General features: G+C 43.5%; 1 protein-coding gene across 4 annotated transcripts in view; it reads left to right on the top strand.

Annotated features, from left to right (window-relative positions):
• The window catches only part of LOC112069233 (AMP deaminase 2), a 67157-nt gene that overhangs the window by 41512 nt on the left and 9465 nt on the right, over positions 1 to 16180 (top strand). For 2 of the 4 annotated variants that reach the window (XM_024136521.2, XM_024136523.2), the window contains exons 2-5: positions 13160 to 13299; positions 13495 to 13625; positions 14277 to 14345; positions 15445 to 15562. In XM_024136521.2, coding sequence (XP_023992289.1) covers positions 13160 to 13299; positions 13495 to 13625; positions 14277 to 14345; positions 15445 to 15562 — 458 coding nt within the window. Of the gene's footprint in view, positions 1 to 5119; positions 5480 to 13159; positions 13300 to 13494; positions 13626 to 14276; positions 14346 to 15444; positions 15563 to 16180 lie in introns of those variants that run through there. The other 2 variants (XM_024136522.2, XM_070438464.1) reach the window with 2 other exon arrangements.

The following is a 16180-nucleotide window of genomic DNA, read 5'->3' on the forward strand; positions in this document are numbered from 1 at the left end:
TTACTGTACTGTGCTGTACTGAACTCTACTGAACTATTACCTGTACTTGCTGTACTTGAACTCTACTGAACTATACTGTACTGTGCTGTACTGAACTCTACTGAAACTATTACTGTTACTGTGCTGTACTGAACTCTACTGAACTATTACTGTGGCTGTGCTGTACTAACTTACTGAACGATTACTCTACTGTGCTGTACTAAACTCTACATAACTATGTACTGTGGCGTGTATGAACTCTACTCTACTGTGCTGTACTGAACTCTACTGTGCTGTACTGAACTCTACTGAACTATTACTGTACTGTGCTGTACTGAACTCTACTGTGCTGTGCTGAACTCTACTGAACTATTACTGTACTGTGCTGTACTGAACTCTACTGTGCTGTACTGTGCTGTACTGAACTCTACTGAACTATTACTGTACTGTGCTGTACTGTGCTGTACTGAACTCTACTGAACTCTACTGTGCTGTGGTCTACTGTGATGTCGCGTGATTTCCAAACTTGTGAAACATATACGTCTATGATTGGAACAGGTTTGGTCCGGTTCGACCAACCAAATTGGGTCTTGTTTGGGGCCGGAGTTCATTGGAATAAGTGTGTAGAATAATACCCAAACAAGCAAAGGAGAATATAAGTTTGTTAACTTTGTTTACCTATTCAAGATACGCCACCATGAAGAGAATGACATTTTATAATTATGCATTTTTGTATAGTACAGATCAAGGACCCATGATGTCATTCTGTTACCATCATTCTGTTACCGGTTATAAATCCACTTCAATTACTGTAGTTCAATAACTAAAATGGATTTTTTGAAACTTAAGTCGTCATGTCATAGCGGACATGCAGACATCTTTGAATATTAATTTGTGGTCACAAAAAACAGTCATTCTGTTACCAAACTTTACGTCTGCACTGTTATTTCGAGACAATTTGTTTTTGTACATTTTTCTGTAGAAATTGTTATAAGTAGTCCTTGTGCGTAGAGTTGTATGGTTCGTTTCACTTTGCAATCAATGGTTCAGAGACAAACTGACTGTTTGGCATACTTTTAAAGTGAAGAGTCTCAGCGTTGTTCTGTTACAGTGGAATTGCCTCTTTGCTCTGCTCCTCAGTGTTATTTCTGTCGTTCTCTCTTTGTATTCTCTGTTCCTATCCTCCCAGTTATGTAACATTATCTAGGCCTAATGTCAAAAGTGACACAAACTAACAATGCACCATGCCCTGTGTGTACTATCTTCATGACTTCCAGCCACTAAAGGCCTGCTCTGTCACTCAACCATCATATAGCTACCCTCTTTGAGCATCTTTTTTCTCAGTGGTATGAGATGGGATGCTTTGCTTCCTAGTGCGTACTCTCTTTTTGGGAGTTTAGCCTAACGGAAATACTGTGTTTTGTTCTGCTATGGTGCATTTTCTGCACCAAGCATTAACTTTTTTGGGATAGGGGGCAGCATTTTCACTTTTGGATGAATAGCGTGCCCAGAGTGAACTGCCTCCTACTCTGTCCCAGATGCTAATATATGCATATTATTATTACTATTGGATAGAAAACACTCTGAAGTTTCTAAAACTGTTTGAATGATGTCTCTGAGTATAACAGAACTCATATGGCAGGCGAAAACCTGAGAACAATCCAACCAGGAAGTGGGATATCTGAGGTTGGTAGATTTTCAACTCAGTCCCTATTGAATGTACAGTAGGATATGAATCTGTTTGCACTTCCTACGGCTTCCACTAGATGTCAACAGTCTGTAGAACCTTGAATGAGGCTTCTACTGTGATGTGAAGCCGGATGGGAGCTGTTTGAGTCAGTGGTCTGGCAGAGAGCCAGGTCCTGGTCACGCGCATTTCACATGATAGCGACCTGCTTTCCATTGCTTCTCTACAAAGGAATTCTCCGGTTGGAACGTTATTGAATATTTATGATAACAACATCCTAAAGATTGATTCTATACTTAGTTTGACAAGTTTCTTCGACCTGTAATATAACTTTTTGAAGTTTTCGTCCGACGTTCGGCTGGACCTGCACGAGCGTTTGGATATGTGTACTAAACGCGCTAACAAAAGTAGCTACTTGGACATAAATAATGGACATTATCGAACAAAACAACAATTTATTGTGGAACTAGGATTCCTGGGAGTGCATTCTGATGAAGATCATCAAAGGTAAGGGAATATTTATAATGTAATTTCTGATTTCTGTTGACTCCAACATGGCGGAATTCTTTTTTTTAAATTCTGAGAGCCGTCTCAGATTATTGCATGGTTTGCTTTTTCCATAAAGTTTTTAGAAATCTGACACAGCGGTTGCATTAAGAACAAGGGTAGCTTTAATTCTATGTAAAACATGTATCAAAGTTTTTGATGAGTATTTATGTTATTTGACGTGGCTCTCTGATATTTCTCCGGATATTTTGGAGGCATTTCTGAACATGGCGCCAATGTAAACTGAGGTTTTTGGATATAAATATGAACTTTATCGAACAAAACATATGTATTGTGTAACATGAAGTCCTATGAGTGTCATCTGATGAAGATCATCAAAGGTTAGTGATTTAATTTTATCTCTTTCTGCTTTTTGTGACTCTTATCTTTGGCTGGAAAAATGGCTGTGTGTTTTTTTGACTTGGTGGTGATCTAACATAATCATATGTTGTGCTTTCGCTGTAAAGCATTTTTGAAATCGGACACGATGGGTAGATTAACAAGATGTTTATCTTTCATTTGCTGTATTGGACTTGTTAATGTGTAAAAGTTACATATTTCCAAAAAAAACGTGGGAATTTCCCACACTGCCTTTTCAGCGGAATGTTGTCGAGGGGTTCCGCTAGCGGAACGCCTGTTAACAAGGATCTATGTAGTTGTGGTATCCCTAAACTCCATTCTTTCCCCATTAATTTCCCCCATAGGAACTCATTTTTATTTTTTAGGACTACAAGCTAGCAAGCTCTATTGCATTAGAAGCTCCGCCCGCTAAGCGCACAGCTGGGGGGGGTGTCCTGTATCCCGGTATCCCAATGTCACGCGCCTAGAGGCTGGTAGACCAGTACAGTGGGAGAGGCGGCGTTTGCATGTGTGTGTGTTTTCAAATGTCTGAAAGTTTGAGGACAGGAATATCTAGGTCAGCTTTCTTCCTTTTTCAGTTAACATCTGGTACATTCTGGAGTGAGGTTTTCAGTTAACATCTGGGACATTCTGGAGTGAGGTTTTCAGTTAACATCTGGGACATTCTGGTTTTCCGTTAATGTACCTTATGTTTTCAGTGGAGGGTTGTGAAGGGGGTTGGATGAAGTATCATGTTTTAGTTTAGAAAAAGGAACATTTCCAGTACTGTCAACTTTGTCAGAGCCCTTAATGTCTTATCTCACAGTGCATCAGAGCTCATAAAATGTTTTGTCAGACAATGTTCTTATCTTTTATTGTATCAAGAATAATAAGATAAAACCGAGTAATCTGTTGATTTAGCAACCAGTGTGAGACCAATCTCCCAGCAATCAGATTGAAGGCTATATTGTATTCCATTACACTGCAGAAGTCAAGACAGATTTGGGTCATCCTACCCTTGTAACGCCCAGAAGAACATGATTTCACTTGGAAAGGCCAGTCACTGCCTTTTAGGGGTGTCATTTTATGAAGACATGACATGACCTGGAGGATACAGTGAGTGTTTGGGTTCCGGCCAGACAGAAAATGACTCTGCTGCTGTAGCCATTCAGATAGTAGAACAAGGCACTCATTGAAGGTTAGGTCAACTCCTGTGTAATTATGTCTATTTATGTGTGCTGGTTTTGCAGAAAAAACAGGAACTGTCAGGAATCTGACTCTTGTCTAGCTGTGGTGTGTGTCTAGTCTGTGCCTGGATCTATATCAGGATTGTCAAATGGTCCGCGAGTCCCATCAATTTGAGCCGCAAGGTGGTTTGAGTAAGCCTTTCTTTAAATAATTTTTCCCCGGGGGAAAAAATATCTCAATGTACATGACTAAAACCAAATCGAAATGATGTAGAAATGACAATGACATCTCTGTCCAGCTTGCTAAACAGTCATCAAAACGGAAACTAGACAGTCAAGGAGCATCGAAAATTCCAAAAGCGATGTATAGAGGACTTTTTATTTTTTGACGGCGAGGAAATATAACCAATTTTAAGTGCGGCCCTCCGGACTTCGATGAAGACCGCATATGGCCCGTGGGGTAAAATGAGTTTGACACCCCTGGTGTAGGCTATATGCTTATCTGTGGGGGGACTGTGATCCTGTGTCTTCATTCTCTGCTATGAGGGGAATTTCCCTCTTGTCATTTCCACTCCCCCACTTAGTCCTCAGCTTCTCATTCTAAGAAGGTTGCACTACATGCTTTTTCTCTCAGACTTTCCTGAAGAAATAGAGAAGAGTCAAAGAATGAGGGATTGAGAATACAAAGAGATAAGAAACGGGAAGGATAGAGAGGGAAAAGAAAATACAACTACTCCTACGAAGTTCCAGCAGTCTCCTAGGGAGGGGTGACCAAGCCTGACTCACTAGAAGAAACAGGCTTCCCTTTAACGGCAGTCATGTGAGGAAGGAAGCAGGAAATCCTCTCTTCCCCCTGCCTGGCCCCTTACATGCTGCATTAGAGCAGAGACTTGTCTGCTGTCAGGGAGGACCATATGATACTAATTCACACATGCTAATGTAGTGTACTCACTCCCATCACATCATAGAACTGCATTAGTCTACACTTTGTAGAGTAGACTAAATGCTCAAAGGTGTTCACTGTTCACATTTGCAAAAAACAAACACACATTAAAACGAACAAATACAGTATAAACTGTGTACCTTCAGGCACTATAGGCTACTTTCTATGAATGCAGACTAAATGAAATACTCATGAATTTAAAGAACACAAAGAAACAAACCACTTTCATATCATTTAAGCTACATCACAGACTAACACACAAACAGCATGCAGTAATACTGCGATGGGGAGGGAGATGGAGACAGTGGAGGGGGAGTGCTGAGAGAAACCCAGCCTCCTCCATTCTACAGCACATGAAGTGGTGCAGCCCGCCTCACACCCCTTAGCACCACGTGGTACACTCCAGACCAGTCAGAGGGATTTAAAGGGATTGTTATGTGTACAGAAAACCGGCCTGATCCAGGAAGCAGCACAGGCACAGAGGCAAAGAGAAGGGGGGGAAGCAGAGAAAAACACTCAGTGCAAAACGGGACCGAGTGGGAAAACTAAAGAGACAGTGATAACAGAGAATCAGAGAGACCGTGAGAGAAGACACAGTGTATCCCGCTGCTGCTGCTGAATGTGTGAGGGTGAGAGCAAACTCTGTCTCTCTCCCTCTCTCTCTTTGTCATCACTCTTTCCACGTCCGTCCGCTGTGTCTGTGGGGGAGGGAGCAGCAGCCGTCCTGTCCCGGGCCTGGTGACATGTGCCAGCATCCCACAGGAGCCCTCACAAGCCCACCGCCACCACGACCGTGAGGTACTGTAACACTGTAACTGGAATGACAGTGATGTAGCCAGCTGTCTTCTCCTTCGGGAATAATATAGCCATGTTGTTAGAACGCTAGTTGTGTGGTGGAGACAGCTTCTGTATTGTACCCTGCTCTGCTACTTCTGAGAGAGGAGCGGGATGTACACATGCACGTTGCACACACAACACACACTGACCAACACAGGCACCATCGGTCAATGCAGCAGGAAACTGCTGTTGCTGACAGCAATTAAAAGAGGGATGGAAACTGGGATGAGAGGGGGATGAGGCTGGGGGTGGAGGGGGAAGGGTGATGATGAACGAAAGCATCCTTTGGAAGGAGAGGGCAGATAGAGAAGGCTGCGTCACAGCTGTACCGCCGGGCCGGTCTGTCGCTAGTCTCACCGATCTCGGTTGTACTTACTGCAGTGTCAGAGTGATGGGTGACTCGCCAAAGGGCTGCATGTGTTTGGGTGAGGGGGTAGATCTCTAAGAGAACATATTGCCTGTGTGTGATGACCGCTGATATCCATGTTGTGAGTTAAAGTACCTGCCGGTGTCCTGTCCTTATTCCTATTTAATGTTAACTCCCCAGATTATTAGTACAGTCAGTTTGTCTCTAAAATCATAGTCGTTTGAACTTTACATTGTGGAGTACTGTGACATTTGAAGTAGGAATTTCTTCTGTCCCACCCATAAATGGACCTTTCAAAAGTCCTCAATTCAGCACAGTTAAAAAATTTCAGCGTATGTGATGCCACAGTCTATTTCTAGCAATGTGGTCCCAAACTTGAATTGCTAGAAATATAAACTACAGAGTATTTGATGTTTGTTTACCATAATCCTGCTAGTTATAATTGTCCACCTCATTTGGTGAAGTAAGCATTCCTGTGGTGGGCTAGTGGCCTAAGCCACTGCCTCCAGAACACATGTACCAAGCTAGCATGGGTTTGAATCCGGTCCATTGCTTTTTCAGCACACTGTTTTTACCTTTCGTCTCTCTACCTCTCTCTATCCTATCCAGTAAAGTAAAAATACATAAGGTGTGGGACCTGCTGTCACCCCCCTGCAAAAAAAAAGATGGGGGGGGGGGGATTAATTATGCATTATTGTGTGCGTGTGTGTGTGTGTGTCATCTGTGTGACATGACAGCATGTTGATTGCGTGCAGAAACGTGAGAGGATCAATAGCAGCTCTCACTCAGGTATCCATCACTGGTCCTTTTCACCTGAACGGCCTTTAGGGTCTTTCCTCAGTTACCTCGACTAACCGGTGCCCCCGCACATTGACTCTGTACCACTACCCCCTGTATATAGCCTCGCTATTGTTATTTTACTGCTGCTGTTTAATTATTTTTTACTTTTATTTTCAGTTTTTTACATAACACTTATTTTTCTTAACTTCTTAAAGCATTGTTGGTTAAGGGCTTGTAAGTAAGCATTTCACTGTAAGGACTACACTTGTTGTATTCGGCGCATGTGACAAATTAGATTTGATTTGATTCCCAAGGCTCTGTAGAAAATAGTCCATACTGTAGCAAGAAGACTTGAGGAATTCAGGCTACATTTGAGACAATATATTGAGGCAAAAAGGGGTTCAAAGTACAGTTTTTTTACAGTCTTATCTGTGGCTGCTAAGGAATATTTGCAGAGTACGTCGCCCTCTCAGGGAATAGACCGAGGGAGGTGTAGTGAGCTGTGAAGCAACAGCTGCCTCTCACACACTGATGCCATAAACAGTCTACAATACAACATATGATACACACACACACAGCATATGGTCAGACACACAATCTGTCTCTCACGAAAACATTCAGGATAGACGCATCTCTTTCTTAAACACACACACCACACACTTCTCACACACACACACACAGCATTGTCTCCTCACTGTGTCCACTGTCTGAGAGCTCTTGTTATCGTATGTAGGTCACCGCTCTGTGAGGATGTCATCTGTCACTTAGCACTGGGTCAGGATGTCATCTACTGAGATGGCCTGGCCTCTCGCTGATGCATCCCAGGGACACACACACTGGGACAGCAGACAGGGACACACACACTGGGACAGCAGACAGGGACACACACATGGCAAGCCTAGTGGTTAGAGCGTTGGGTCAGTAATCAAAATGTTGCTGGATCACATCCCGAGCTGACAAGGTAAACATCTGTTGTTCTGCCCCTGAACAAGGCAGGGAACAGTTTTCCCTGGTAATCCGTCATTGTAAATAAGAATTTGTTCTTAACGGACTTGCCTAGTTAAATAAAGGTTCAAAAAAGAAAGACTCAGTCCAGTGTAATGCAGGAGACAGGAGGGTACGAGAAGGAGAGAGGTGTAGGCTCAGGCCTTAGTTTTCCCCTCATCATCATCTCTCTGAGGTGAGCTCAGCTGACTGACTGCACTGTCATGCTGTGTGTTGAGGAGCTGGGCTTTCATTACAATGAGGATTCGTGGTAAGTAGGACCTAGGACAGCCCATCTACACACAAACACACACATTTTGTAAACAGTAAAAAACACGCAAGCAGCATCTTACTGGAAATGTGCTACAGGCTAGATGGCACACAACCTGTACAGAGTACTGATGTACCAAGGTACATTCACAGGGAAAGTAGATTATACAGGTGCTCCAAAATAACAAACACTGTCTGGGTTCTTTTAAAACTGGATGAATGCAGTGTGTTACCCTGGAGCAAACGCTCACACGTGGATTTTCGCTGCGGTTTTCAGACTGTTACTAATTGTTACTCTCCAATACCAATCAGTTGTCATGGCGCTGGGCTACGTATAGCTCCTTCTCCACTTCAAACCCCTCTGTCCTTATTTAAAACAACCACTAGGCTTTAAGCCGCTGTATTGTGTTGCATGTTTTGATTCATGTTGTAAATCAGGGTCACACAATGCAAATCCTAATCCTCTGGGCCACTGTGTCTGCAGTGTGCAGTAGTTTTGTTACGCCATTACTTTGTAGTCGCCCATCACCCAGTCATATAGCCTGCCTATTGTTGTTAGTATGAGTTAGTTATTGGCAGTGTTTACTACAGGATATGTCTGTGGTGGTGTTGCCCCCTTCCCTGATGTTACTGAGCTAAATGGGTCTGGTGGGTGCTGGATTAAGAGGCATATGTGGTGGAGGGAGGGGAGGATTATGTGGAGGCTACGCAGGGGAGAATGGAGTATGTGTTCTTGTCTCTGTGTCCTGCTCGGTGCTTTGATTGCCAATGCTGATATCACTGAAGAAATACTGAATAATGTCCCATAAACGGGAAATATAATACCATATCTCATATAGGGGTGTTAACGTGTGCTGGGGAGGCCTAGCCCCATCAACTACTGTAGGTAGTCATGTCTAAACCTGCCGACATAGACATGCTGCTTTAACCCAGTGGCCTAGCAACACAGTAGGACGCTTCCAGGTGCTCTAGATGTTAGTGGGTTGCTTTGCTTTAGCCTCCCAGTAGGCCTAGCTCTGTCCGCATGTCTATCTTGGACACGCTGTCCTACAATTTGTGGAGCATAGCGTTCTCTACACATTTTTTGGGGGGGAAGAAAAGTGTTTAATTGAGTGTGTGTGCGTGCGTGAGTGCGTGCGTGCATGCGTGCGTGCCCGTTTGTGTGCAGCAGATGGCAAAGACTTAATTGTCAGAGGTTTTGTACAGTGCCTTCAGAAAGTATTCACACCACTTGAATTTCTCCACAACCAGAATTTAAAATTGATTAAATTGAGATGTTTTGTCACTGGCCTACACATAATACCTCATAATGTTAGTGGAATTATGTTTTTTGAAAATTTGTACTAATTAATTTAAAATGAAAGCTAAAATGAGTCAATAAGTATTCAACCCCTTTGTTATGACAAGACTAAATATGTTCAGGAGTAAAAATCTCCTTAAGTCATAATAAGTTGCATGGACTCACTCTGTATGCAATAATAAACTCAGCAAAAAAATAAATGTCCTCTCATTGTCAACTGCGTTTATTTTCAGCAAACCTAACGTGTAAATATTTTTATAAACATAACACGATTCAACAACTGAGACATAAACTGAACAAGTTCCACAGACATGTGACTAACATAAATGGAATAATGAACAAAGGGGGGGTCAAAAGTAACAGTCAGTATCTGGTGTGGCCACCAGCTGCATTAAGTACTGCAGTGCATCTCCTCCTCATGGACTGCACCAGATTTGCCAGTTCTTGCGGTGAGATGTTACCCCACTTTTCCACCAAGGCACCTGCAAGTTCCCGGACATTTCTGGGGGGAATGGACCTAGCCCTCACCCTCCGATCCAACAGGTCCCAGACGTGCTCAATGGGATTGAGATCCGGGCTCTTCGCTGGCCATGGCAGAACACTGACATTCCTGTCTTGCAGAAAATCACGCACAGATCGAGCAGTATGGCTGGTGGCATTTTCATGCTGGAGGGTCATGTCAGGATGAGCCTGCAGGAAGGGTACCACATGAGGGAGGTGAATGTCTCCCCTGTAATGCACAGCGCTGAGATTGCCTGCAAGGACAACAAGCTCAGTCCGATGATGCTGTGACACATCGCCCCAGACCATGACGGACCCTCCACCTCCAAATCGATCCCGCTCCAGAGTACAGGCCTCAGTGTAACGCTCATTCCTTTGACGATAAACACGAATTCGACCATCACCCCTGGTGAGACAAAACCGCAACTCGTCAGTGAAGAGCACTTTTTGCAAGTCCTGTCTGGTCCAGCAACGGTCGGTTTGTGCCCATAGGCGACGTTGTTTCTGTTGAGGACCTGCCTTACAACAGGCCTACAAGCCCTCAGTCCAGCCTCTCTGAGCCTATTGCGGACAGTCTGAGTACCGATGGAGGGATTGTGCGTTCCTGGTGTAACTCGGGCAGTTGTTGTTGCCATCCTGTTCCTGTCCCACAGGTGTGATGTTTGGATGTACCGATCCTGTGCAGGTGTTGTTTCATGTGGTCTGCCACTGCGAGGACAATCAGCTGTCCGTCCTGTCTCCCTGTAGCGCTGTTTTAGGCGTCTCACAGTACGGACATTGCAATTTATTGCCCTGGCTACAGCTACAGTCCTCATGCCTCCTTGCAGAATGCCTAAGGCACGTTCACGCAGATGAGCAAGGACCCTGGGCATCTTTCTTTTGGTGTTTTTCAGTCAGTAGAAAGGCCTCTTTAGTGTCCTAAGTTTTCATAACTGTGACCTTAATTGCCTACCGTCTGTAAGCTGTTAGTGTCTTAACGGCCGTTCCACAGGTGCATGTTCATTAATTGTTTATGGTTCATTGAACAAGCATGGGGAACAGTGTTTAAACCCTTTACAATAATGATCTGTGAAGTTATTTGGATTTTTACGAATTATCTTTGAAAGACATGGTCCTGAAAAAGGGACATTTCTTTTTTTGCTGAGTTTAGTATTTAACATGATTTTTTACCTCATCTCTCTACCCCACACATACAGTTATCTGTAAGGTCCTTCAGTCCCTCAGTGCATTTCAAACACAGATTCAACCACAAAGACCAGGGAGATTTTCCAATGCCTCGCAAAGAAGGGCACCTATTGGTAGATTGGTAAACATTAAAAAAGATATTGAATATCCCTTTAAGCATGGTGAAGTTATTTATTACACTTTGGATGGTGTATCAATACACCCAGTCACTGCACAAATACAGGCATCCTTTCTAACTCAGTAGCCAGAGAGGAAGGAAACCGCTCAGGGATTTCAGCATGAGGCCAATGGTGACTTCAAAACAGTTACAGAGTTTAATGGCTGTGATACAAGAACTGTGGCTGGATCAACAACATTGTAGTTACTCAAAAATACTAATCTGAATGACAGAGTGAAATAAGGAATACAAATATTCCAAAACATGCATCCTGTTTGCAACAAGGCACTAAAGTAATACTGCAAAAAATGTGGCAAAGAAATTAACTTTTTGTCCTGAGTACAAAGTGTTGTGTTGCGTTTTCCCCAAACATATCACTGAGTACCACTCTTCATATTTTCAAGCATGGCGGTGGCTTCATCATGTTATGGGTATGCTTGTCATCGGCAAGGCCTGGGGAGTTATTTAGGATAAAAAGAAACGTAATAGAGCTCAGCACAGGCAAAATCGTAGTGGAAAAATTGGTTCAGTCTGCTTTCCAGCAGACACTGGGAGATGAATACACAAGGCCAAATATACACTGCAGTTGCTTACTAAGACGACACTAAGTGGCCTAGTTACAGTTTTGACCTAACTCGACTTGAAAATCTACGGCAAGACTTGAAAATGGCTGTCTAGCCATGATCAACCACCAACTTGACGGAGCTTGAAGAATAAAAAATAAATAAAGAAGTGCAAATATTGTAGTCCAGGTGTGCTAAGTTCTTAGGGACTTACCCAGAAAGACTCACAGCTGTAATCGATACCAAAGTTGATTCGAACATGTATTGACTTAGGGGGTTGAATACTTATCTAATCAAGATATATTAGAGTATTTTTTTTTTTTCATTTGAGTTTTTATGTTTGAATGTTTCTTCCACTTTGATAGTACAGAGTATTTTCTGTATATTGTTGACAAAAAAGGACAATTCAATACATTTTAATCCCATTTTGTAACACAACAAAATGTGAAAAATGTCAAGGGGTGTGAATACTTTTTAAAGGCATTGTAGCTGAATGAATGAACAGTCATTGTAATGGAGCCCAGAGTCTGTCTGTCTGTATGTGTTTTGATGAGTCCCAGTTGCTCTGGCATCTTTCATTGGGTGATTTGGCCCTGGTCAATTTTCCAGACAGCCATTAGGCCTATCAGAGCATGCTGTTGGGCACACACACACTAATCTACAGGGCTCGTCTGTCATAAAATAGAACCTTCTGCATCTCAGGGGTCCCATCCAGTCCAAAGGCCTTATGGGTATGCTACGGTAGCATTCTCTGTGCAGGAAAACACACACACACACACAGTTTAGCAAACTTCCACGTAGCTTTTGAGCTCATCCCTCATCTTTTGGTTTTATTAAGCCTCCATCGCTCTCTCTCGCTCTCTGTCTGTGTGTGTATTTTCTATGGGACAGACATAATGGGGTCTTTATCCTGTGCCTGCCTGCCTGTGTAGTGTGTACTTTCTCACCCTGTTGTGTCCGTCTCAGGGGAAGGTGCTGTCATTGTTCTCCCCCCCACCTCGCCTCCCCTCTCTCTGACCAGCAGGACAGGTCTCCATGGCAACGGGTGGCTGGCATCCGACTAAATGTATCTCTGTTAATGAGCACTCCACCTGAATGGCCCCCAGTGTGGGCTGTATACCACAGAGACTGCTGCCACACACACACATCACTCCGACTCCTGCTGCTGCTGCCTGACACACACTGCAGTGGGAAGGTACACAGCTCAGAGTCAGCAGTGCTGTGGAGAGACTAACACACCACTGACGCTGTCGTACAGTAGGGAGGCTCCTCTGTGCTGTATACGAAGCCACAACACCGCTGCTGAGAGCAGTTGAGGGTCAGAGGGGAGTCTACTAGTGTAGACCCATTTTGTAGGTGATGATGCAAGAGTTCTGGCTGTGAAAATATGTGTTTTAATGTTTGCTCTGAATTTAGCAAATCCATGCAACTCCCTCCCTCTCCCTCCCAGTTTGTCTTTTTTGTAATGTTTGTTGTTTAACGCTCTATCTCTTTCTCTCCCTCCCTTTGTCTCTCCATCGCCCTCCCTCTCTAGATCTGCGTGGTGTAGCAGAGCAGGCCAAGACCCTGAAGCCTCAGCGCTCCCTCCCTGGGACGCCCGTCACTAACACACTCAAACACTTCCCCATCGACCTGCGTACATCCATGGACGGAAAGTACAAGGAGATTGCAGAGGTGAGATCACAGGGACACAGTGTTATCACTACCCTAGTGTGTGTGTGTGTTTGTGTGCGACTGCGTGTGTTTTTAGATGTTTGTGTGTGTTAAATGCTCATATTGTTTATGGACAATAGTGTATTGTAATGATTCTTTAACTCTTCCTGTGCGTGTAAGTGTGTTCTAATGTTAATTTGATGGTGTATCTCTCAGGAGCTGTTCACTCGCAGCCTGACGGAGAGTGAGATGCGCACCGCTCCTTATGAGTTCCCTGAGGACAGCCCCATCGAGCAGCTGGAGGAGCGACGCCAACGCCTGGAGAGGCAGATCAGCCAGGACATCAAGTGAGAGATGCAGCAGACATGCACACACACATACACACCAACACAGCTCCCACATACACACCCAAACAACCCACCTCTACCCACAGGAACTCATACACGCTCAACAGCTTCCATCATGTTGGTTGCAAGCTACCAGCTAACTAACATAAGCAAACAGCTAATTGAATCAGTCCGTAGCATTCACATCCTAGTGTTCCAGTCTGTTCCACCCACAGGAGAGGGAGGGGGAGGGAATTCTGTCTGTGTTGCTGGGGTGTTGATGGCCGGTTTCACTAAGCCAATCTGAGGGGGTGGATCTGACACACTAAGGAATCCATGCTCCACTCAAAGCAGCAGGGTCATGTGACCAATCAAGGTATACATACCACTGCTAACTGATCATGTTTCTCTGTTTGTCTCATCCCACCTGATCACTCTTCACACTCTGGTCCCATTTGTGTGTCATGTGCGTTTCTGTGGCTATTTTGTGTGTTTTGTTTGTGTACCTGTATTTGCATCCTCTCTGTCTGTCTTTCTGTGTTTCTGTGTGCACGTGTGCTTGTGTTTCTGTGTGCTTGTGTGGCCCTTTCTCTTTCCTTTTGCTTTGCCTCACCCATACCCATCGTGCCCCCCTGCCTTCTGACCTCGCCTCGCCGCTCCGCGCCACGCCAGGCTTGAGCCAGAGATCCTGCTCCGCGCCAAGCAGGAGTTCATGAAAATCGACAGCGATGCCGACCTGGAGTGAGTGAGCTGTCCTTTCAGTCTCTCTCTCTGTCTTTTGCCTTTTCCTAACAATCTTGCTACTGCGCAAAGTCATGTTTTTACCTACATCTGCACACCGTATGTACAATCCTTGGCACTCATTTGCTGAAGAGTTTGATTTTAAATGTATAATGTTGTCATATATTGAGAATGTTCCAGTCCAACTCCATTCCAACTCCATTAACTAAATACCGTATGAGTTCCCTGTTCCCTGGTGATGTGAGGTATAGATTACCACAGGTGATTTTTATTTATTTATTTTTATTTAACCTTTATTTAACTAGGCAAGGTGATGAGTTGTTGATGTTGAGTCTTCAGGGGGGCCTCTGAGGTGCCAGGCTGTTAATACATTTACATTTGAGTCATTTAGCAGACGTTCTTATCCAGAGAGACTTACAGTTGGTGTATTCATCTTAAGACGGCTAGGTGAGACAACCACATATCACAGTCGTAGTAAGTACACTTTTCCTCAGTACAGAAGTTATTATCAAAGTCGGTGCTAGTAGGAACAGACAAGTGCAAAGTTATTTTATAAATGGGGGGGGGGGGTGAGACTGAGATGTATTATTTAATATTCTCTTTGAAGAGGTAGTGTTTCCCGAGGTTTTGGGAAGATGAGCAGGGACTCTGCTGTCCTAGCGTCGGGGGGAAGCTCGTTCCATCTTTGGGGTACAAGGCCACCAGTGTCGGGCCCAGGTGCAACCTTTCACTGGCCTAATTGGCGCCTATCTCCAAGACGCTTATCACCATGGTTTCCACTGCATCAGCAAAACGCTTTGATATTCATCTTATTAACAAAACTCTGTAGATGTCTCATTGTATTCATGACATAAATAGTAATTCAGTTTTAATGCAGATATGCAACAGCTGAGGCCCAATTCACAGAGAGACAAAGACTATCTTCTGTTCTGACATATTTCCAACTTAACCTTCTTCAAAGTGTACTTTACCAATAAAGTATTGCTGAATGTGTTTTCATAGCAGAACTATTTACATGAGGTTTCTCTTAACATTCCCTCCACATCATACCTCCACCCGTGCTCTCTCCTACCCTCCTCTTTCTCTTCTCTCTCTCTAGGTTGATGAATCAGGAGGATGGTGTGGACAGGACGGATGATGGCTGGATGAAGGAGAGAGTATTACCGATGGAGCGAGAGTACCAGCGTGTGTCAATATCAGGGGAGGAGAAGTGTGGGGTGAGAGCCACTGACTAAACAACTTGATTGAATAAATCCAATCACAGTCCATCCTGATTTGTGTTTTATCAAATCGATCAAATGTTATTTGTCACATGTGCCGAAAACAAGAGGTGTAGACCTTACAGTGAAATGCTTACTTACAAGCCCTTAACCAACAATGCAGATTTAAGAAAAAAAGTGTTCAAGTATTTACTCAAATAAAAGTAAAAAATATATTACAAAAAAAAAATATATATATATATATATTTACACTACCGTTCAAAAGTTTGAGGTCACTTAGAAATGTCCTTGTTTTTGAAAGAAAAGCAAAAAAAATTGTCCAATAAAATAACATCAAATTGATCAGAAATACAGTGTAGACATTGTTAATGTTGTAAATGACTATTGTAGCTGGAAACGGCATATTTCTTATGGAATATCTACATAGGTGTATAGAGGCCCATTATCAGCAACTATCACTTCTGTGTTCCAATGACACGTTGTGTTAGCTAATCCAAGTTGATCATTTTAAAGGGCTAATTGATCATTAGGAAATCCTTTTGCAATTCTGTTAGCACAGCTGAAAACTGTTGTTCTGATTAAAGAGGCAATACAACTGGCCAATAGTCATTTACA

Source organism: Salvelinus sp. IW2-2015, unplaced genomic scaffold (genome assembly GCF_002910315.2).
Source record: "Salvelinus sp. IW2-2015 unplaced genomic scaffold, ASM291031v2 Un_scaffold944, whole genome shotgun sequence".
Taxonomy (NCBI): Eukaryota; Metazoa; Chordata; class Actinopteri; order Salmoniformes; family Salmonidae; genus Salvelinus; species Salvelinus sp. IW2-2015.